Source organism: Diceros bicornis, chromosome 26, assembly GCF_020826845.1.
Source record: "Diceros bicornis minor isolate mBicDic1 chromosome 26, mDicBic1.mat.cur, whole genome shotgun sequence".
Taxonomy (NCBI): Eukaryota; Metazoa; Chordata; class Mammalia; order Perissodactyla; family Rhinocerotidae; genus Diceros; species Diceros bicornis.
The window spans coordinates 22,018,885-22,042,037 of NC_080765.1; the positions used below are offsets into that span (position 1 = coordinate 22,018,885).

At 54.0% G+C, this 23,153-nt stretch overlaps 2 protein-coding genes across 3 annotated transcripts; one reads left to right on the top strand and one right to left on the bottom strand.

Annotated features, from left to right (window-relative positions):
- The first annotated feature begins 12,239 nt into the window (after positions 1 to 12,239).
- IL27 (interleukin 27) lies at positions 12,240 to 16,846 on the top strand. The gene is made up of 5 exons (XM_058569729.1): positions 12,240 to 12,380; positions 14,526 to 14,698; positions 14,783 to 14,881; positions 15,645 to 15,803; positions 16,500 to 16,846. The coding sequence occupies exons 1-5, from the start codon at positions 12,350 to 12,352 to the stop codon at positions 16,743 to 16,745; spliced, it is 708 nt and encodes a 235-aa protein (XP_058425712.1). The 5' UTR covers positions 12,240 to 12,349; the 3' UTR covers positions 16,746 to 16,846.
- A 53-nt stretch (positions 16,847 to 16,899) lies between these two features.
- APOBR (apolipoprotein B receptor) lies at positions 16,900 to 21,858 on the bottom strand. 2 transcript variants are annotated; one of them, XM_058569723.1, is made up of 4 exons: positions 21,708 to 21,858; positions 18,252 to 21,377; positions 17,901 to 18,166; positions 16,900 to 17,811 (listed from the first exon to the last, which is right to left on the bottom strand). In XM_058569723.1, the coding sequence occupies exons 1-4, from the start codon at positions 21,762 to 21,764 to the stop codon at positions 17,742 to 17,744; spliced, it is 3,519 nt and encodes a 1,172-aa protein (XP_058425706.1). In that variant the 5' UTR covers positions 21,765 to 21,858; the 3' UTR covers positions 16,900 to 17,741. The 2 variants fall into 2 exon arrangements, with proteins under 2 accessions (XP_058425706.1, XP_058425707.1); XM_058569724.1 differs by lacking the exon at positions 16,900 to 17,811 and having other exon boundaries at positions 18,113 to 18,190.
- Between the last annotated feature and the right edge of the window lie 1,295 nt (positions 21,859 to 23,153).

The window sequence follows — 23,153 nt, forward strand, 5'->3', positions numbered from 1 at the left end:
GTGTTATGGTTGTTCTGCCCTTCATCCCAGCAGCAGTCCTAGCTGAAAGCCCTCCTTCAGATCTGTGAGTGAAGGGAGACTGCAGATGGTTCCAGCCCCTGCTGTCAAGTCACCTCCAGCAACTGAGTCTTCCCGGATGAAGCCCAAGATATTGTGGAGCAGAGACAAGTCATCTCCAATTTCTGACCCACAGAATCTAGGAGCATAATAAGATGATGTTTTCACAGCACCACGTTTGGGGATGGTGTGTTATGCAGCAACAGTGACTAGAACAGCCTTAGAGTCCCCAGAACTATGTCCAGGCCCTGTCTGCAAACTTGGCTGTGAGCTGGAACACGTTATTGTTTACCCTGCATCTTGATTTCCACATCCGTAAACAGGAGATGAAGAATACACTCACCTCCTGGAATGGTTTCGAGAAGGCAAGGAAATCGTGTTTTTCAAGCACTTCGCAGGGTAGCTGACCCAGAAAAAGAACTTAAGGAGTCAGCCGAGTAGCTGCTGACAGCACGGGCTCTGGACCCAGACTCCGTGGGTTCGAGTCCTAGCTCTCTTACTCACAATCTGTGTGACCTTGGGCCAGTTACGTGACCTTTCCAGCCTCAGTTTCCCCATGTGTAAATTAGGAATGTCAATAACGTTCAACATAGAGTTGCTGCTGTGATTAGGTGAGTTAACGTTGTAAAATGCACAGTAAGAGCAATGTAAGTGCTTGATTAAAACAATGATACATAAACACAGCTCAAGTGTGCCAGAAACATGATTGTCTATGTTTAATTAAATTGATAATATCTGCTCCTTTCCTGCCGGCGGCAGGTGTTCAACGGGTCAGTTCGCAGTTTTTCTCTCCTTTCCCCAGGGCTGCTCAGGAGCAGAGTTGGAAGAGGCACGAATCCTCGTGGCCTCAACATGCCCTTGGTACAGTGGCATCTGCCAAGATGTCCCCCTTCTGCCTTTCCTGCCCTTTCTGCCTGCTCATTGCTGTCCCCCTACACAACCCCTGCTATTAGTCTGTGTGCTCTGGGCCACCTCCCACAGCTCCTGTGTCATGCCAGGGTGCAGGGGCACCGCTGGGGTCTGTCCACCTGGAAAATGGGGTATAGTCCCTGCCGTCCTCAGATCTCACCAAACTATTCAGAACAAGCAGGGCACGGGAACCCTTTATCAGGGACACATCAGTCCTAAGTTCTCTTTGTTTCCTTTCCAAATTGCCTCCTTCCTTCCTTGACTTGGGGGGTATTTTAGTTTGCCCCATCCCCAACCCTATCCACCTTGCTCTTACGTCGTCATAATTCTCTGTGCCTTGAGTCCCCCAAGGCTGTTGAACTAAAAATGAAACTGCAATGACATCCCTTCACTATAGCAATGAAAGCCACGTGGCCCTCACTGATTAAACCAGAACAGGATGAGCGTAAAAGGGAATATGGGGGAAACTCCACGTTGGTTTGTACAGTCAGTCCGCCGGTCCTCCATATCTGAGGGTTCCGTGTCCCCGGATTCAACCAACCACGGATGGAAAGTTCTACGATGGTTGTGTCTGTACTGAACATGGACAGACTATTTTTTCTTGTCATTATTCCCTAAAAAATGTAGTATAGCAACCATTTACATAGCATTTACTTTGTATTAGGTATTATAAGAAATCTACAGACGATTTAAAGTATATGGGAGGATGTGCGTAAGTTGTATGCAAATACTACTACCATTTTATATAAGGGACTTGAGCATCCCTAGATTTTTTGGGTGGGGGGAGAGGGGGTTTCCTGGAACCAATCCCCTGCAGATACCGCAGGATGACTGTATATAAAAATATTACCCAGCCACACGATTATTATTATCACACTGAAGATTTACCGAAGCCCTTGGGGAGGGAAAAGACCTGGGTCATGGGTTTACGACCGGTCACAGACCGAGCTAGGAGTAAACCAGGTGTGCTGACACCCGTGCCCAGGCTTTCGAGAGAGTTCTGTGGCCTTCAGAGAGTCCCAGGGGGCAGCAAGCAAAGAAGGGAGAGCACCCCAGCCCCCGAGTCCCTGTGCAGGCAGCCAGTCTTGACAGTGAAGACCTCTCCCCAGGGGCTGGACCCAGAACCCAGGTCTCTATCAACCAGAAGCACTTCCTTTTCTTTGTAAAACAAGGTTTTCGTTGCTTTTCTGATTACAGAAGCAGTTAATGCTGTGGAATCAGAAGATAACCCCTGACCTCTGGTTCGGTCCCCCTGACTAAACACGCACTCCTTCCAACTTTTGCAAAACACTCAAGTTATAAAATTAGAGTTCGTTTGTGGTCACTTCATAGAATGCTCGCACCGGCTCTGGGCAACCTTCTCCTGTTCTCTTTTTTCTGGAGAACCAGTTTGGAGAGGTATTTTTTTCTGTTTGAGGAAATAATGATTTATTCATTCAACAAAGGTTTGTTGAGCCAGGGAATATTCTAAAAGCTGTGGATACAGTGTAAACTAGTTCTTTCCTCGTGGAGCTTACATGCTAGAGGGGTAGACAAACATTTACAACTGAGCCAACAAGAACAACACTTTCAGTACAGCTTGTGTGATTTAAACACCTTGGTTAAGGAAGGCCTCCCTGAGAAGGCGGCATTTAAGCCAAAGCCAGAAGGAAGTCTGGGAGTGATTCACGCTGATATGCCTGTTTATTCCCTTAAGAGCACACAGTACCATCTGACATACCATATATTTTACTTATTAGGTTATCGTCTGGGGTTAGGAAAGGTGACCAGTGGCTGCTGAGAAACCCGAGGCAATGAGAAGGGCTGGGGTCTGAGTGACCACAGGCGGAGAGCAAGGGTTGGGGCAGGCCATGGGGGCCAGGCAGGGAGGCCTAAGTGTCCTCTCTTCTGCTTAGGCCCACCGCACCTTCGCCACGAGTCAGGTGCTGCTACCCCCGCTCCGTGGAGGAGATGCGCCACCCCCAGGAGTCTCCTGAAGTTGTTCTGTGGGCAGGCCTCTCTGTCACTATCTGTCTTAACAGGGATCCCCACTGGCCATTCGACACAGTCCATATTCTTGAGTGTGGTGTTCCAGGACCTTAACCACCATCCTCTCAGTCTGAGTGCCTTCTGGTTCCTCTTCTGCAGGGCTCGTGCCTGGCACAGAGCAGGTGTGCAATAAATACTCATGCGTGAACATGTCAGAAATAGTCTTGCTTCACACCATCCATTTTGCTGGGGACATTTCTTCTCTCCTCCTGACCTGTCAGAATTCCACTGATTCTCCACAATAACCATTTATGATAGTGCTGCATTTCCACTTGCAGAGTTTCCCTTATCCTGTCATCCGACAGATTTGACCCTCCCAATAACCTCATCAGGCTAGTATAGTCATCACCCCCTTTTTACAGATACGGAAACTGAGGCTCAAAAGGAAAATGACTTGCTAGGAGCCACACAGCTGTTGTGAGGCAAAGTTGGAACCGGAGCCCTCAGCCGGGTCCGGGTCAGAGACTCTCTCTTGCAGGAAGCTTCCTCCGATTCCTCACAGGAATCGCCCTCTCCTTACACTGAGCCCCATGCCTTCAGCACCTCTTGCTGCAGTCCAGCCTATTTTAGGGCTGTCTGTGTCAACATCTCTTCCCCTTTGAGCGAGAACGAAGTCAGGTGGGGGAGCCAACATAATTTGCTGCTTCTGTTTGACTTGGTTGGCCCTGCTCTGCTCTCCGCCTTCAGTGCCAAGTGGACACTTGTCTTCTGTGGCCCAGACCAGCAAGGACAGAGGCAGGGGCATTGAGGTGCTGACCAACCAGCTCTGCGAGGGGGTCCTGGTGAGCGGGACCAGTCTACGCACAAGATCTATCACCTGCAGAGGTGAGTGTGAGCCAGGATGGGAGTCGAGGAGGTGAAGAGGGGGAGCCTGACATGGCTCTGACTTCTGACCTCTAGCCAGCTCCCTCTCTGGCAGTAAGGTCCCTGCCTTCCTCCACCTCTTTGCTCCTGAGAACTTCCTGGTATTTACTGAGAAAGCTTGGAAGCATATTCCTACTCTTGGACAAGTGAGCAATTCCAGAATTTGGGGGAATGGCTTTGAGATTCCTGGTGGGGGGGTTGGTGGAGCTCCTGGGGGCTGGGAAACTTCTGGGTTCCACCCTCTCTGATTTGCCCCCTGCTCCTCTCCTCTGCCTCCTCATTGTGTCTCTTTCCTGCAGTCTTCCAACTTCTGCTGCTCACCATAGTCATCACAGAAAGATCCTCAGGGCTGGAGAAGACAGAGAGGTCTGGCCATTGGACAGTGGGGCTGGGGGCAGGGCAGGTAGGGTGCGCACCCTCAGTGACGGATGCTGGAAGGATCGTCTCTTTACCAAGACTGAACCCTGGCACTATTTGGACGTGGGGCCTCAGGGCTGTCCTTCCCTCCTGGGCCTGGTTTCTGTCTTCTTGCCCCCCCTTCATTCCTTTACTCATTCATTAGAGGCAGTATGGGCTAGTGGTTAAGAGTGCGGATTCTCGTGACTGTAGTTGATAACACTGTATTGTGTAATTGAAATTTTCTAAGAGAGCAGAACTTACATGTTCTCACCAACAACAACAAAAAAAGAAAGTATGTGAGGTGATGGATGTGCTAATTAAGTTGGTGGGGGGAATCCTTTCCCAATGTATACATATATCAAGTTGCTGTGATGTACACTTTAAATATCTTACAATTTTATTTGTCAATTATATCTCAATAAAGCTGGAAAAAAAAAAGAGTGTGGACTCTTGAGCCACACTATTTCGGTTCAAACTTCAGTTCTGCTACTGTTGTTTAACTTCAGTTTTCTCATCTGTAAATGGGTTGTTTTGAGGATTTCATGAGTTTATGTGTCTAAAGCCGTCAGAACAGTGCCCGGCACAGAGAAGGCTCAGTAAGTACTAATTGCTATTCCAGGCGGTATAGTACAGTGGTTAAGAAAGCCAAACATCCTGGGTTCAAATCCCAGAGCTGCCACTTACTAGCTCTGTGACCCTGGGCACAGAGCCTTAACCTCTCTGGGCTTCAGTTTCCTCTTCTGTATAAAATGAATGTGAATGATAATATCTACAACATAAGGTTATTGTGAGGATTAAATGAGCCAATAGTTGAAAAGTGCCAGGCACATATAAGCATTTGATTAAATTTTAGCTATAACTTGAATTTTATCCCATTCAGTATGAGCTCTGTGAAGGCAGAGCTTTCTGTGGGCTTCATTCACTGCCGTATCTCTAATGCCTAGAATGCCTGGGACATTGGTTGTGCTCACATGGAGCACATGGAGTTGGTGCTCAGCAAATACTGACCGAACATCTACTCTGTTTTCATACTGGTCTTTCCTTCTTTTTTTTTTAATTTTTGGTGAGGATGATTAGCCCTGAGCTAACATCTGTTGCCAATCCTCCTCTTTTTGCTGAGGAAGACCAGCCCTGGGCTAACATCCGTGCCCATCTTCCTCTACTTTATATGGGACGCCGCCACAGCATGGCTTGATAAGCGGTGCGAAGGTCCAAAGCTGCAAACCCTGGGCCGCCGAAGCCGAGCGCACAACGCCATGGGGCCGGCCCTGTTCACACTGTTCTTTCTATCTGAAATGGCTCTCCCACTGGCTGCTGACACTGTGCTCTTTCTACTATATGATACTGTTTGACTTTATCATGATTTTTTAAATCTAATCTGTGATTTTTGACATTGGAAATCAGTTGTGAAGGTAGATAAAAGCAGAGCAGGGGACATGCACTGCTGCAAGTGGCAGAAACACAATTCCAACCAGCTTCAGCAAAAAAGAAGATTGGCTTGTGAAACTGAACATTCCAGAATTAATCGCTTCAGCAATAGCTGGATCCAGGAGCTCAAAGTAAATGATAATCAAGATGCTTGTCTCCCTCTCCACCTCTCAGCTCTACTTTCCCTTGCATTGGCTCCAGTCTGAGGCAAGGTCTTCCCTCATGGTGGCCTCCAGCAGGTTCAGGTTCACATCCTACCAGCTGAGCAATCCCTGCAGAGAGAAAGCTCCTTTCCCGACTGCAAGGCCAGGGACTGACTCTCAGTGTGTCGTGTACCTTGAACCATTCACTGTAGTGACGGGCATGGGGCACCCTGACTGGCTGGGCCTGGCTGGTGCCCACCCTGGGAGGTGTGAACCTCTGAGAGAAATGATGGATAATTCCCCAATGGAAAATCCAGATGTTTTATTATTTTTTATTTAAAAAGGAAGAACGGGTGGGCAGGTGCAAATGACAGATGTCAACTTTATCCCAAGTGATGCCCGTCTGTCCTCGTCCTCTTGCCCACTGACCAGTTAGTTGACAATCTTTGCTTTGTGAGCTCCCAATATTAATACACTTTCCAGTTTCCAGAGCACACGTTCATGTGCTCTCTCTTTCTCTGTGGGGAAGGTATTGCTAGGCCCATTCTCCAGGTGAAGAAACAAAGGCCAGAGAGTGGCTTGCCAGGGTCTCCCAGTAAGTTATAAACAGCCCTGCTTTGTCTTGTTCTCTCTGGTTGCACATGTTTCTCTAGCTTCTCAGCAGGCAAGGACCATGCTTTCCACACCTCGGTACTCAACCCCTAATTCCTTCGTCCCCTCTCCTACCCAGGTGCACCATTTCAATTCAGAAACATGGAAGGAGTGGAAGTTGTTCATATTGCCAACAGGACCCAGATGTCTGTTGAGGCAGGTGGAGGCTCGAGGTCTGGAGAAGACCCCAGAGATTCGGGTCTACAACAGAATGTGTAGAAAAATTGATAAGCTAAGATACTAACCTCTAGATCTTAAGATTGTATGCAAAGTCTTACTGTAGGTGGGAACAGGATGGGACAGTCCTCAGAGCCAGAGAGGGAAGAAGGCTTTTATGAGAAGATGAGACCTGAAGGAGGAACAGGGAGCCAGTTATTTGAAGAGCCGTGGGAATAGTGTTCTAGGCAGAGGGAACAGCAGGTACAAAGGCTCTGAGGTAGGAGTGTGCCTGGTGTGTTTGTAGGGCAGCCAGGAGGCCGGGGAGAGAATAGGAAAGGTCAATGGGAGGGATCATGAGGACCTCCTAAGCCATGAGAAGGATTTTTGCTACACAGAGGGAAGTGAGGAGCCATGGGAATCAATGAATCGGTTGTGCAGGTAGTCTGCTGGAACCCAGGACCAAACTGAGGCAGGAGAAAGAAAAGTGCGTGGGCAGAAACATATGTGGTATCTATTCTTCGTATGAATTAGATGATACATAAAAATGCAAGTGGCAGGTGTGTCCCATTCCTGGGGAGTGCACTGTCCACTCACCTGGGGGTTCTACATGCGGTGGGCAGGACAAGAGATGGACATGGTGGCCAGGGGTGGCTGAGACCTCCCGGAGGCTGTCAGGTGAGAGCCCCAGGATTGGTGTGGGGCTCAGTGTCAGCCTGGGAGCCTAGGGACCTCGTGTCTTCCCGGGGCCTGCCTGCCTCTCTCAGACATGGGGCAGGGCCTGTCCTGCGGCTCAGCCCAGGGTCTGTCTCCATTCCAAGTTCTCTCCCTAGGGAGGCTTCATGGAGCCTCACCTGGCCCGGGAGGTGAGTCCCACCCAGTGGTCCTCAGATCTGAGGCTGTCCACACCCTGGCCCAGGGCCCGATAGGCTGCCTCTCTGAGATTTCTCCTCCTGGCCCGAATTCTGTTCTGATGCACATCTCTGGGCCACCAGGCACCCTCTGCCTGTGGCCTCTTGACCTGCACCTGCTTCCTCCCCTACTTCCTAAGCTCTCACTGCAGCCTCTTTGCTTCCTCACCCTCTTCCTCCAACCCTCCTTCGGCCTTTTTTTGCCTGTTGATGACAACCATCCTTTGCATTTATTAAAGATAACTAACATTTCTTGAGAGCTTTCTTGTGGGTCAGGTCTTATCCTACTAAGACTAGCTAGAACCCCAGTCGTACCACACGCCAGGCCCTGTTCCAAGCACTTTACAAACAATAGCTCAAAGAATCATCCAAAGTCTTTTGAGTTTGTATTATTTTCCTCATGTTACAGATGATAAAACTGAGGCGCAGAGAGGTTAAGTAACTTGCCTAAGATCACACAGCTACTTGTAGGCAGTGCCAACCATTTATGTGCATAATCATCACAGCTGTCATAATTATCTGGCTGGTATGAGTAGCATCCCCACCTGGTAGATGAGCCTAACACAGGGAGGTTTCACGCCTTGACCAAGGTCACACTGGGAAGTGTGGGAGCTGAGAAAGGAGTGTAGAGCTGTCTGGCTCCTGAGTGGGGCGCTGCCCCGTGATTCCCTGTGTCCTCCCAAGTTTACCTTCATGTCTGGGCCGAGAGGTGGGCTGGGCCAGGGTGGTGGGCCTCCTCTTACAGACGGGGAAACCGAAGCGCAGAGTGTTGGAGCCGCCTGCTCACGCAGGGGCGCGCGGGAAAGGGCAGAGCAGGGCCGGGACTTGAACCGGGACTTTTCATCCCCTGGCGGGTGTTTTTCCTCTGCGGCCCTGCCTCCTGGGCTTCGGCCTCTTCCTTCCCAGCACTCAACAGACCTGGCCTCTCAACTTCTCCTCGAACTCTTCCTTCCCAGCACTCAGCAGGCCTGGCCTCCTAGCTTCTCCTCACACCCTGCGTGGCTTAGTGTCCCACCCCTGCATCGTGTGCCCTTTACATAGAACACCCAGCCATGAACATCTCGTCCATGGGAAGCCCCCCTTCCTCTCAGCCCTGCCCAGGTGCCTGCCATCGCATCTGCCTTAGAGAGAAAAAAGAGGTGGCAGTGAGGGAAAAAAGCTCCCCCTCCCAGGGTCGGCAGTCCCACAAGAGACGCCATGTTTAAGAGCAGCTCTCTAGGCTGCTGGAAGAGGGCGGGACCCCCAAGCCCCCTTGCTCCTGCCGTGAGTGCGTACTGCAGAACAAATCCCAGCAGACGCTAGGTCTGCTGTGGGGTGGGTGCAGGTGCAAACAGGGAGAGAGGTCCAGTGAGCAGGGCTGGGACTGCGGCCTGCGTCCACCTCCACTCTCCAGGGAGGGGCGGTGCTGTGCCTACCTGTGTCTGGGAGACTCAGAGGGGTGGTCCCAGTTCCAGCCCGGCCTCACCTCCTCCCAGCCTTCCCCCATTCACCAAAGACCATCTCGCTTTCAGCAAGGGGTTAGTTCCAATCCTTGGAGCTGACATCACAGGGCCCAGGGATTCCCCTCCCCAGCCCAAGCTGAAAATGGAGGACTCGAGTTCCAGTCTTCGTATTGTCGCTGATCTGCTACATGACCTTGAGCAAGATTTCCCCTCCCTGATTCCATCCTGATGTCACATCTGAAGCTTCTAACTTCTGCTTCCTGAGCTCGGGATCCCCAGGCAACCCCATGGAGTGCCCCACAGGGTCAGAGCTGTAACAGGGCTTGGAAAATAATCAGAAAATTGGTGGATGGTTCTTTTCTCTCTGTTTTTAATCATCCGGGTTTTAACTTCTCTACGTAATAAGAGTGGTAACATTTGAAGATTGCTATCACTTTTCAATGAGGAAACTGAGGGCCAGAGCAGGCTAATGATTCACCTGAGGTCACCAGGAGGGTTGGTTGCACGCTGGAGCACCCAGGGCTCTCGGCTTCCCTTCCAGAGTTTTCACCCCTCACCACATCCTTTCCATTTCCTGCCTGCTCCAGCCCAAGCCTCAGCCCACCAGCCAAGATCTGCTTGTGGAAACTGAGGCCTAGCTAGGCAGAGACGGCCCGTCCTCTGAGGATATGGACAGAGGCAGGTACTGCCCTCGCTGGCCCTCTGGCTTCTTGCCAAGGATCTGCTAAGATCATCAGCCCAGGGCCATGCCCAGCAGCCCAAGTGTCCCCTTCACATCCCTCAGCACCTGGCTGGAGACTTGGCTGGGGTGGGAGAAGGCTGATGGTGAGACCTCAGGACTCAGGTTGGTCCCACACCTGCTACTCCATCCGGGCAACATACAGATCACCAGCTATGAGCAGAACCTGGATTAGGCAGGATTGTGGCAGAAGACAGATTTGTTTGATGATTTATTAAGAACCTGCAATTGTTAGCTACTGGGGTACATCAGTGCACAAAACAGGCAAAAATTCTCACCCTTGTGGAACCCATAGTCTAGTGCATAGAGACAGACAAAAACGATAACTAAGAAAATGTTAGGTATCTAAAATGCTATGTAGACAATGCAGGGAAAGGGACTGAGAGTGCCAGGGACAGGGTTACATTTTTTAGTAGGATGGTCAGTGAAGACTCCATTTGAGACAGACATTTGAGCAGAGATCGTAAGGAGAGAGTGAGCTTTGCAGATATCCAGAAGAAGAGTGTTCCAAGCGGAAGGAACAGTAAGTGCAAAGACCCTGAGGCAGGAGCATGCCTGGCATGTTCTAGGAGCAATGAGGAGGCCAGTGTGGCTGGAGTGGTATGAGCAAGGACAGAGTGAGCAAGATAAACAAACACGAAATGTTCATTGGAGAGGAGATTTATGGCAGTAAGGGATGTGCCATTCAGGGCAGGAAGGCTGTGACACAAGGGGTCTGGGTACAGAGAAGGTTGAGGAGAGGGAACTCCAGAGAAGGCAGTGAGGGCACTCTAGGCGGAGAGAACAGCTTGCGCAAAGGCAAGGACGTACAAAGCGGCTCATCACATTCAAGTACAAAGCTCCAGTTGCTGGGGCAGAAATAGGGTGGCAGTGATGGGCGAGGCTGGAGGAGTCAGCTGCAGCCAGATTGAGAAGGGCAAAGAAGCAGCAAGGGACAGGAGGTCTCAGGGACCCCTAAGAGAAAGTTGGGAGGTCGTGGTCACAGAGTGGGAGATGGGGTTCAAGGCTTGAGAGGTACAGCAGTTCCGGGTGATGGCAAAGGGTCAGAAAGTGGCTGTGGTCAGGGGATGAGTGGAGTGGCTGTCCTCCAGGATGACAGCGGGACTTGGGGATGTGAGGAAGACCAGCCAGGGCCTCTGTCTGTCCTCTGTGTTGGACCCCGCAGTGGGAAGCCCTAGTTGCGTGGCATGTGGGAGGATGAGCTGCCACCACTGAGGGGCACTGCAAGGGAAACCAGCCTGGGCTAGGCAGGTGCAAGCCACTCTTCCCTTCCCTTCTCCTCCAGCAGCCCTCCAGGATTGCTCCCCAAAAGGCGCTGGTACTTCCCTGGAAGTTGGTCCCAGGCAGCCCTGGTAGGCAGTGCCCAGGCAGGGCTCAGGAGGAAGAAGGTAGGAAGGGGAAGCCCCCTTGGTTTCTGTCTCACAACAGGGACCCAGCAGGGAAACCCCACAGGTCCCAAAAGGAAAGTGGCAGCAGTAGGCCTTGGGGAAGACCAAGAAACCCCCATCTTCTCCCTAAAGATGGGAAATTCAGGGTGGGGCTGAGGGCAGGGCTGTGCTGGAAGGGAGGTCTGGGCTGATGCAGCCCAGCCCTGACAGCCGTCCATAGGGCAGAAACCCCACGATTATTCTGGGACCTGGCTGAGCCCCAGTCCTGACCTCACACAACCCCAACCTGGCCGCAGGCTGAGCCCTGACCGTGGTTCTCGACTGAGCTCTTCTCCCAGTCCAAGCCTGAGCCCTGACCTGAGTCACAGCCTCAGTCAGAACCGTGGCCGCAGACCGAGCTCTGTGCCACATCTGGACTGAACTCTAAGCGCAACCCTGACTGGTCTCAAGCAGAGTCCCCAGGTCATTGGGAGCTCTGAGCCCCAACACAGACAGAGCCAGGATGCTGGCCCCGCGTGAAGCTCTGAGTCCAGCCCTAGACCAAGTCCTGATCCTGGTTATAGACTGAGTTCTAATCCTAGATCTGGCTCTGTCCAAAGACTGAGCTCTTGGCCTTCAACAGACCTGTTCTCATCCAGCCCTGACCCTAGTCTAGACTGAGCTCTGACTCTGCCCAGACTGAGAGCCCACTGCCCCACACAAAGCCCCATTCCAGCCACCACTGACTCCCGACTTCCCTGGCACTCCCTCCTTCAGCCATTTGTTAAACCAGAAGACAGTAAGGATGACTCAAAACGCAAGTACCCTCTGATGGGCAATCCCCTTACCTGGCCATCCATCTGCCGAAGGACAGAGGGCTGGTGACGGCACTAGGATGATAATGACAGAGAAGAGAAACGGGAGGGAGTTCGACCTCTGGGACCTACCAGCAAATAGAGTGGGTGGCTCACCCAAGAGTGGGGAGGTGAAGGGAGGGCTGGACCTGGAAGCTCAGTAGGGGTCTGAGCTGGGATTGACCGAAACTCCGGCTTCCCGCCACCCCCCACTGCACCTCCCACCCCCTCTGGGAAGGGAAATTACATTTCCCCATTTTAGCAAGGGGTGGTGAGGAGGGAAGACTGACTTATTGCAAAGCTGAAAGTACAAGCAGGACGGAAAGTGAAACCGGGCGCAGCCCCCAGTATAAGACTCCCCCTACCCGGGAGATGGCTGGCCAAAGAGGCTGGGCCCCGCCATGGGCCAGACGGCAGGCGACCTTGGCTGGCGTGAGTTTGAGGCTGGGGCTTGGGCCAGAGGGGTGTGAGGCTTAGTTGAGACTGGGCAGAGGGTGGGAGAGCTTGATGGTGTAGATGGGGCCAAGGGCTGAGGGGCAACTACTTGGCCAAGACTAAGGATACAGGATACAGCTGACTGGAGGTTGGGAATGAGGCTGGCATGAATGGGGAGATGGGTTAGGGGAAAGGGGGTGGTGGTTTGGTGAGGGCTAGGTGGAGGACAGGATAGTTAGGCTGGCATGAATGGGAGGGCAGGGGTGGAGGGGTGGTGGTTTGATGAGGGCTGGGTAGAGGATGGGACAGTTTGGCTGGCATGAATGGGGGAGAGGGGTGGAGGGGTGCTGGTTTGGTGAGGGCTGGGCAGAGGATGGGAACTCTTGACTGGCATGAATGGGAAGAGTTGGGCAGGTGGTTTGACTAGGACCAGGACCAGGCAGATAAATGAAGAGTTTGGTTGGAGTGAATGGGGGCCAGACAGCTTGGCTGAGAACTGGAGCTGCCTAGAGGGAACAACAGCAGGAGGAGTTGGCACGAGTAGGGGGCTGGGGGCAAAGTGTTAGCAGCCTATCTGGGTCAAGGGTTATAGTTTGAAGCTTGGAAAGAGGTCCAATCTGCAGTTGGTGACTGAAGGACTCAGAGGCTGGAACCAGGGCTATAGGCAGAGTAGCAGATGGTAGGGCCAGAGCAGGGACCAAAGGCTGGGGGATGAGGACAGAACCCTCAAATCCAAGGGCCAAGGGCCTAGGATTGCTGCAGAGGGGAGGGAGAAGCCAAGGGAAGGGTCTGGGGGCTCCAGAGTTCAGGCAGCAAGCAGAGGGTCTGTAGGAAATGGCACAGCTCAGTTCTGGGTGGACAGTATCCATCAAGGTCTGGGGGCACCCACTCTCCCTCATCATAGAGCTGGGAAGAACCCCACTCTGCCTTAGGTCTCCAGGATGCCAGAGTGGCCCCCAAGCCAGGGAGCCTGAACACTAGATATCGCAGGCACTGCCTGCCACCACTGGAAGTCCATGGTGGAAGTGGTAGTACCCACTTAGTCTTCACTGAGAGGACATTTCATGCAAGGAGCAGAGCCCAGAGGCTGGAGATCAAGAATGACAGGGAAGAGGCATGGAGAGGAGGGCGTGCAGGCATAGATTTAGACCTACGGGCCAGTTTTGGTTTGTGTTTCGAGGAGAATTGTGTAACTCCAGTGATTGCTAGATTTCCTCTCTCTGAGGGAGAAACCGCCGCGCACTGCCCTCTTCCCAGAGTGCCCACCCCATTGCCCCTCTTCCTTCTGTCCAGGAAACATAGGGCAGGAAGCTTTCAGAAATCAGCTGGTCTGACTCTCTCATTTTACAGATGAGAGCCTGAGGCACAGAGATAAGAGGCAACTTGCTCAAGGGAAGAATCTGGACGAGAGACAGAGGGTCTGCCTCCCATTTCAGGCCCTCCTCTGCCTCCTGGCACCCCCTCTTCCTCCCACACTGCAGAATGACTCACCTCCCTGGGAGGGGGCTGGACCAATCTGTCCTTCCGACTCCTTGGGATAGAGCCTGCCTCATTGCCAGCCCATCTCTAGGGCCCTAGTTCAGGACATCAGAGCCGCCTGGCTAAGCCCAAGGAATCCTTGGCAGAACAGTGTGCCCACTCCAGGGGAGGTGGCTGCCTCCTCTGAGTTCCCTGGGGGAAGCACACAGGTTCTGCTTTGGGCAGATCTGGAATCCAGTCCTGCTTCCCTCACTCTCTGGCTATGTGACCTTGGGCAAATCAACCTCACTTTCCTCATCTGCGAAATGGGGAGAATAACAGCACCCAGGCTGCCACGTACAGTTGTGCGGTTTGTTCACTGAAAAAGACACTTGGCCAAGGGAGTTAGGGGAGGTCAAGATCCAGCCTGAGATCTGCTTGCAAAGGTGGGCAATCTGCAAGGCTGTGTCTACCTGGGGGAAGGGGCACTTTCCTTTCGTTCCTACAGAGACGCCTTCTGGTGTCCTCAAAAGCTTCCATCCCATTAGTGGTTTTGAGGGGTCTGGGAGACAATGCACAGTGCTTACCCCTAGGGCAGTCTCAGAAAAGGCGTGTTGCTTTCCTTCTCATGAGTTCTCCTCAAGCTCTCCCTTCATCTTGCCCACCCTCTCCTCATCTCTCCAGGGCTCAGCCTTTTGCTGCTCTCCTTGCTCCTGGCTCGAGCTGGTGTCTGGGGATTCCCAAGACCGCCAAGGAGGTCCCCCCTGAGCCTGCAGGAGTTGCAGAAGGAGTTCAAGGTCAGCCTGCATCTCGCCAGGAAGCTGCTCTCCGAGGTTCGGGCCCAGGCCCACCGCTTTGTGAGTCTCCCTAAAGCAATTGGCTCCGGGGATGGGCAGATCCTCAGTCCCCTCTAGCCCCCACTAACAAACTTTGCCCCACAGGCTGAATCTCACCTGCCAGGAGTGAGCCTGGACCTGCTGCCCCTGGGAGATAAGCTCCCCAACGTTTCTCTGACCTTCCAGGCCTGGCGCAGCCTCTCTGTGAGTGAGGGTGGGGCTGGTGGGGTGGGGCTGGTGGGCTGGTAGTTAGGCTTGGCTGGGTGGATGGAGATGAAGTCGGGGATTGAAATGAAGATAGATTTAGTTGGGGATGAACTGAGGGACAGAATCTGGATGAGGTTGAGTATGTTGTTGGATATAAAGACGAAGCTGGAATAAAGAAATGGAGTTAGGCGGAGAGTGAGAGTGAAGCTGGGCGTGGAAGGAGCTGGGGATGGAACAGAATGGGATTGGGGATAGAGATTAGTATGGAGGAGGAATGCAGTCGTTAGAGAGGAGAATGGGGATAGATTAGGGCTGGGAAGAAAGTTGGGGCTGAGTGTGACTGGAGGATGGAGAAAGGATGGGGATTGCTGGTGAGGATGGGAGTGGAATGAGTTTGGGTAGAGTTGGAGATGGGAGGGAGAGACAGTGGGAATGAGGCCGGACATATGGAGGAGGGATGGAATTGGGGTTGTGGATAGAGAGTGATAGGACAATGGAGATGGGGTTGGGGTCAGAGATGAGTTTGCATGGGACTGAAAATGAGGTTGGAAAGGGAGGTAGGATAGAGGTCAAAGACAGTGGAGATGGGCATGCTGGTGAGCAGAGGAAGGGAGTGGAGAGGATGAAAGCAGATATGGGATGAAACAGGGATTGGGGTTTGGGATGTGAATGGGACCCAGAGAGAGAGATGGGGTTGGGTTTGAAGTGGGTCATCCTTGGCCTGCGAGCCTTTCCTGACCCTTTCCCTCCCCCTCCACAGGACCCAGAACGACTCGGTTTCCTTTCCATGACGCTTCGCCCTTTCCATGCCCTGTTGGGAGGGCTGGGGAGCCAGGGAGGCTGGACCAGCTCAGAGAGGACACAGCTGTGGGCCATGAGGCTGGATCTCCGGGATTTGCAGCGGCATCTCCGCTTCCAGGTAGAGTGTCCACCTTCCTCAACCCCCAGAGACAAAATTGAAGCTCACTGGCTCCCTTTTTAAAACACCCCCTGTTCACAGGTGGGGTAAGTCTAGAGGAAAATGCTCCAGATCCTCTGAGTGTGACTGTGTGTGTGTGTAGTTGCACCAGGCCCTGGCTCTGCCCCCTGAATCTTTGCCTTCTCTTGGGGTCTTAGTCTTAAACAAGAGAACAGCTCTGAAGCACTGGCCTCAGTAGGCCCTACAGCAAAGTTGGTTCCCTTCTCCCTCATCCTCTGACATCATCAGATCCTCCTGAACAGTTCAAAGGGAAATAGGAATTTTACCCTTAATAAAAGGAGAATAGAAAATGCAAGCAGCATAAAAGCTAGCTATATCACTTTTCTGCCCATTTCTGATCCTAAGACGACACTTAAGAGAGGAAATTCCAGAAGCCCAAATGCTCAGGGTAATCTGGATGAGTGAGCTAGCTCTGTGAGCATCATCTTGCTCTGTGACTTCCATTTCTTGAACCAAAAAATCAGGCAGGACACATGAGATGATGACATAATGGAAGATCTGAAGTAGGGGTTGTCCGGGGAAGTCATGACCTTGTGGCGCCTGATGTCATTCTGCACCACTGGGCACATAAAGGAACGAGGATTCATGCAGGGTCTCAGCCTGGCCATTCTCTGACCTGTGGGCCTCTCCTTACAGGTGCTGGCTGCGGGATTCAACCTCCCTGAGGAGGACGAGAATGAGGAAGGGAAGGAGCTGCTCGCAAGGGCTCCGGGCGGCCCCTCACAGATGTCCGGCCAGGGGTCCTGGCCCCAGCTCCTCTACACCTACCAGTTGCTGCACTCCTTGGAGCTTGTCTTGTCTCGGGCCGTGCGGGACTTGCTGCTGCTCTCCCAGGCCGGGAAGCCAGCCCAGGCCTTGGGGTGCCCAACACCCAGCTCCTAGCCCTGACGGAGTGAGGCCATCCCCCTTCACCCTTTAGGACTTTAGGACTGGAGTCTGGGCCAACAGGACAGCCTCCAGCTCATTTGCCTTAGACAAGGCAGGTCTCCACCGGCCTCCCACCCCAGACCCTGCCAATAACTTAAGGCCCCTCCAGTCCTTGCCAGATATTTATTTCTTGGATATTTATTTATTGTTTAGGGAAATGATGGTTTATTTATTGTTTCAGGGCCTGCTACTCTTCCTTGGGCTAGGCCGCCATGCAGGGTGCCTAATAAAGCACTGTCACCCTCTCTCTGCCTCGGCTTCTTTTCAGAGAAGGGGTACCTGACACCCAAAGGGGGCCTGGAATGGAGTCTGCAGCCTCTGGCCACCCCACACCCCTCTCTGCTCCTAGATTTTGTGGGTTCTTTGCCCACTTCGCCGACTCTGGCTTGCTCAGTGGTTAGTTGCCATAGTAACCAGCAGGGTTCTGAGCCCAAGCTCCCATTTTGGAAGCTCAGGGTGTCTAGACTGCTTCCCATCACCCTTTAATGGCGAATGGAGCTCTGTAGGCCCTCCTGACCTGTTTCCTCTGGGCCGGCTGCAACCCCAGAGGTCTGTGTTACTCCTACATAGCTCTCTGAGGGCTCAGGGAGGGGTTTGGGGGTAGGTGGGGAGTGGGGGCAGTCAGAGAGGGACCGCTGTGGGGAGAACTGTCTCTGTCCCCTCAGTCCTTTGGACAGGTGAGACAGGCTGGGGAGGGAGTCAGGACAGGCCGTGAGAGGTGGTCCCAGTGGGGCAAGTGGTCCGTTGGCTGCACTGGAGGCGCAGACTCCTTAAGTTCGTAGTTCTAGCAGACATCCGCTTCTGTCTGCTCCGTGAATGACACACCAAGAATCTAAGGCCCAGAGGGTAGAAGGGGTGCGTCCAAAGTGGCAGAGGGAGTCAGGCTGAGCAGGGTTCAACAGAGCCTTCTGACCCTCACTCAGGCCTGGCTCCCAGGGTCTCGGGTCCCAGTCACTGGGGCTTCGGCTGGCCCAGCCTGGCTTGCAGTTCCTGCATCATGCCAACGTGCGCAAGACCAAACCTGGAGATGGAAGACAGGTGGGGGAGCTGGTCTCCAGGTGTCCACAGCCTCCTCCCCAGCCCAGCCCAGTCACCTCACCCTGTGCTTACCCATGTCCCAGGGGCCTTCTCCTGGCTGGCACTGGGGTCCCTTCGGGCCTTGGGGGGCTTGACTCTGGGGGTTCTTCTGGCTGGAGAAGTCTCTGCTCAGGGGCTGACAGCTCTTGCTCGGGTGGGGGGCTGGGAGGCTCCTCCTGCTGCTCAGGGGCAGGGCTCCGTCGGAAAGAGGGCCGGGAGCGGCGCTGTGAGGAGCTGCGGGAGAGGAGGACACGGCTCCGTGGGACAGAGACGTCCAGGCGAGACCCAGGGAGCAGGGCCTACAGGGAAGAGGGCACAGAGTACTATGGGGCCAGCTTCGAGATTCTGCTCCGTCTGGCCCTGGACCCCACCTGGAGCCCTCACCTCACTCCAGCCGCTGTGAGCATCCCCTCTGGCACTTCCTGCAGCCTCAGCACCTGGCCCAGGCTCAATCTCTGTGGGGTCCTGGTTTGCTGACAGGTCCTCCTGGCTCTGGACGTCTTCCAGGCTTTCTGGATCAATCTCCTCGGCCCCTGCCCTCTGGTCTTCAGTCACCTTGACATCCTCCACCTCAAGGAGCCTTTGTACCTCTCCCTCGGGATGGTGGTCCCCATCCTGCCCCTCACTGCCTTGCCCCTGCTCCCTTGCTTGCCATCCCCCAGCCTCTTTTTCCAACTGCATCTTCCCTCCTGGGAGCCCCTCGGCCTCCACTATGGCCATGGTCCCCTCTGCACCAGCTTCGTGGGAGCCCGAGGTAAAGCCATCCATCCCACAGCTTCCTTCTGCCACCACAGATTCCCTGGCCTCAGCCTGATCTCCCCAGGGCTCACCATCCTTGGCCTCAAAATCCTCTGCTTGGCTACCTCTGTCAGTCACCTCCTCCTCTGCTGAGCCCTCCAGGCCAGACTCTTGCTCACCTCTATTCTCTCCCTCTGCAGTCTCCACCAGGTCCTCACTTTCCCCAGCTTCGTCTCTTCCTCCTGAATCCCAGCCTCTCCCAAACGTTTCCCCAGCCTCTCTTTCAGGCCCTTCCCCAGCCCTGGCAGTCCTTCCACCCAGAGCTGCCTTTTCCTCCACAATCTCAGCAGCCAGAGAACTGGCCCAGGTGTCCTCGCTGTCCTGGAGGCTCAGAGCTGCCTCCTCCAGCCTCCAGCCTCTCCTGGATGTTCCGTCGGCCCCCCAGGGCACTGCAGCCTCCACCTCCTCATCCTTGGTTTCTCTGGCATCTGACTCTCCCAGTGGCTGGCCTGTCCCTGCTTCTGCCCCATGCCTTCCACCCAGTTCCTGGCTCTCTGCTCCAGGGGCCTCTCCCTCCTCTGCTCCACACCCTGCTTCCTTTGCTTTCTTCCACTCCCAGCCTGCCTCCGGAACCTCTGGTAGTGCAGACTCTTGCCCTCCTTTAGCCTCAGCCTCTAGTGCCTGGCCTCCTGCCGCCTCCTCCTCCCCCTCTTCAGCATCTGCTTTTTCCTCCTGAGAATGTCCTCTCTCCACATCCCTTCTCCTCCGGTTTTCCCAGACTTCTGCCTCAGAGGTATCAGGCTTTACGTACCCCATGTGCCTGGGATATTCCTCCAGGCGCCCTTCTGTCTCCTCTTTGCTCAGGGCTGGAATGCTCCAGAGCTCTTCCTTACACCCCTGTCCTTCCTCAGGTTGCTCTCTCAGGGTCTGGGGGCCTCCTATCAGCTCAGGTTCCTCGCCTTCAGTGACCTCGTGCTTGAGGCCACTCCACTCCACCTCTGATGCTTCTTGACCCATCTGAGCCTCCTCCTCACTCCTCTCCCCGCAGAGCTCCTTCTCCGGCCTGGCCTGTGGGGTCGCCTCCAAGTTGGCGTCACCTTCAGCCTCGTTTGCAGCTTTGTCCTGAGGCAGCTCAGCCTCTGTGGCCCAGCAACTCTGTCTCTTCTCCTCGGCCTCCTCTGCCGGCGGCACCTCCTCCAGACTGGCTTGAGTAGCCCTGATCTCTGAGTCCTGCCTCCCCTCCGCCTCTTTCCCACCCTGATCTTCCTGGCCCTCAAAGCCCTCCCCTACCTCCCCCTCTGACTCCTGGTCTTCTGCAGCCTTTCTCTCTGCTGTCTGGTCCTCAGCCACTTCTTCCACTCCCTCAGTTCCCAGGCCCTGGGTCTGTTTGGGGAACAGGCTTCCCTCATCCTCTCTGTTCTCATCTACCTCCTCCTCCTGGTCTCCCTCGGAGGCTTCCTCTAGGGCCCAGAATCTCTCCGTATCCTCTGGGATCCTTTTTCCTAGGACTGCCTCATATTCTGTCTCTCTGACTCCTAGGAAGTCAGCATCCTCCCTGCCTGAGGTTGTCCCGGCCTCCTCCCAACCTGAGAGTGTCTCAGCCTCCTCCATGCCTGAGATTGTCTCAGCATCCTCCCTGCCTGAGGTTGTCCAGGCCTCCTCCCTGCCTGAGAGTGTCTCTGCCTCCTCCATGCCTGAGGTTGTCCAGGCCTCCTCCCTGCCTGAGAGTGTCTCAGCCTCCTCCATGCCTGAGGTTGTCCAGGCCTCCTCCCTGCCTGAGGCTGTCCAGGCCTCCTCCTTGCCTGAGGTTGTCTCGGTTTCCTCCCTGCCTGAGGTTGCCCCAGCCTCCTCCCCACCTGAGAGTGTCTCAGCCTCCTGCATGCCTGAGGTTGTCCAGGCCTCTTCCCTGCCTGAGGTCGTCCCAGCTTCCTCCCCATCTGGGAGTGTCTCAGCCTCTTCCCTGCCTGAGGTTGTCTGGGCCTCCTCCCTGCCTGAAGCTGCCCCACCCCCAGATTCTTCCCCTTGTTCCTGTGTCCCCTGTGCCCTTGTGCTTTGGCTACCTCTCACCACTACCACCACCTCCTCTTCCCTCCCAGCCCCTTTAGCCCCAGGCCCCTGGATCTCCTCTGCAACTGCCTTCTTGACTGCCGGCTCCATCTCCCTGCCATCCCCTGCCACCTTTTGCCCGTCAGCAACGGCCTTCTCCTCAGACTCCCTGTGCCAGGTCCACACTGACTCCGCCCCTTCAGCCACCCTTGGCTCTCTTGCCCTGACCTCTTCCTCCTCCTCCTCCTGTTCCCAGGTTCTCAGTGTCTCCCCTCTGGTCACTTCCTGCTCATCGGGCTCCTGACTCTCCTGGGCTTGGCTGCTCTCATCTCGACCAGCCTCAGACCGTGCCTTGGACTTTTTCCTGGCCTCCAAGGGAGCACTTGGCTCCTGGCACCTGGTGGCCTTGGCTGCCTCCCAGGCTCCAGTGTCCTGCCTATCTGCTTGAGACCCATGGGAGCTGCCTTCTCCCCAACCCCAGGTCTGTTCTGTAGTTGAGCTTCCCTCCTGGTGTCTTCCAGCCTCTCCAGCCCCTCTCAGCCCTCCCTCCCCCTTGCTTTGGCTGCTGCCAAGGCCCCCCAGGGCCTCCTGGGCTTCCTCTTCCATAGTCCGCCCTGACCTTCCTGCTGCCACCTCCCGTAGTTCCTCAGCTGCCCCCGCCCCCCTCGTCTCTGCAGTGGGGACCTCATCTCCCATAAGGTAGGAGAGAAAGGTGCTCAAGGAATCCTAGAAGAAAAGAGGGAAGGGGTAAAGCCATTAAGGGGAGGCCCAGCCCTCTCTCTGGGGGCCCTGGGCCAGAGGAGCTCAGGCTAAGGAAGAAGGGTTCTGGGATCTGAGAAGAGAAGGAGAACAAGATCTGTAGAAGGAATAGGAAAGGGCCTAGATTAGGGGTATGTGGATGCGTTTGTGGAGGTTAGGGGTTGAAATACAGAAAAGAGTGGGCTAGGAGGCTGCCTGATCCTGGGGAAGGAATCTCAAGTCTGAGGAGAGGCTCAAAGGGAGGAGGGAAGGTGAGGCCCCAGGAAGCAGGGTGAAAGTCTCTGGCATCCCTCTCACCAGTGCCCCCCTCAAGGCCTGATGCAGCCCAGGGAGATGTAGCCGGAGGAAATCCATCCTGTCTGTCTCTGTGTGTCCAGAAAGCTGATAATGACGGTCCCCACCCACCAAGACAGGCCAGTCTTCCCCCGGACCCAAGACACTTCCTCTTCCCCTGCCTCTCCCTGACGCATCCTCACCCAGGCTCTGCCCACCCTCCGCAATGCCCACAGTAACTTTCAGACCAGGCTAAGAAATGGGTGTGTATCACCCAGGGGACTCAGGGGCACATTTGGAGCTACAGGGCAAAGGAAGAGGCCAGGAAGGAGAAAGTGGGAGCAGGAGAGCTCAGAATGGGGGAGAGAGAGGGGGCATGTGGCAACTGCAGCTCTACTGACTCAGGTCTTGTATTCACACCTCAGCCATTTCCGTCTCCCCCCAAGCCACAGCCACTCTGTGAGAGGAAGCTGGGGTTTGTGGTTCCTGTTTTGCCTGGGGACAAGGAGTAGGAGCAAGGAGGGGGCTGGTGAGAGCTCTGGCTTCTCATTTCAGGATCATTAATGCTTCCCCAAGAGGAAGGGACTGGATTGGTGACTCCAATGCCATTCCCTCATCTGTGTTCATTCGTGCAAAACAAAACTTGGCTAAGCTTTGTACTGTGGTTATTTGTGTCTACCTCCCACCCTCCTGTGAGTTCCTTGAGGGCAGAGGCCATGTACAACACGTTGCTGAATTTCTAGATCCCTGCATGGGTAGTAGGACTCCAATTTTCATTGGTTGAGTGACCTGGGAAGCAGACCAAAGGGGGCACATTTCAAACAGCAGTCTGAAGGCCTGGTGGTGAGAAAGAGCTGGTAGAGTTGGGCACCAGCTGTTGGACGCCCAAAGGAGAGATTAGCAGGGGAAGGACATGATGAGGAAAATTCAGGATGCTGCTTTACTACCTAGAGGAAGGTAAGAGAATCACTCCTTATTGGGACTATGTGAAGTGACCTTCATGTACACCTCTTCCCCCAGTTACCTCTTGAGCCCCACTTTCCTAATTTCTAATTTGAGAAACTAGATGACAGCACAGAATCAGAATCTCCGGCCTTAGAATCATCTGGCCTGAGCACCCTTGACACAGGCAGGAATCCTGCAGCAGCCTGCTTAATGGCTGCTTGCCTTTGGTGCTCTGCTTCTTATTGCTAAAAGGGCCTCTGAGGTCACCTTTAGGTCTAACATTGTATGATCATCAGTAAGTTTCCTTTTTTGTACCTCAGTGTTCCCATTTGTAAAACCAGGGGTTGGACTACTTCTGTGATATTCAATTCTAGGATAATTTGGGAAAAGGGATCTCTTAATGCCTTGGATACTGCCAACAGATAATTCATGAAATCCTCTTAAGTGGGTGTTACCTTTATTTTTGGTTTCTAAAGCAATCTAAGAGCAACAGATAGGAATAAGTATGACCTGAGGCTGACTGCC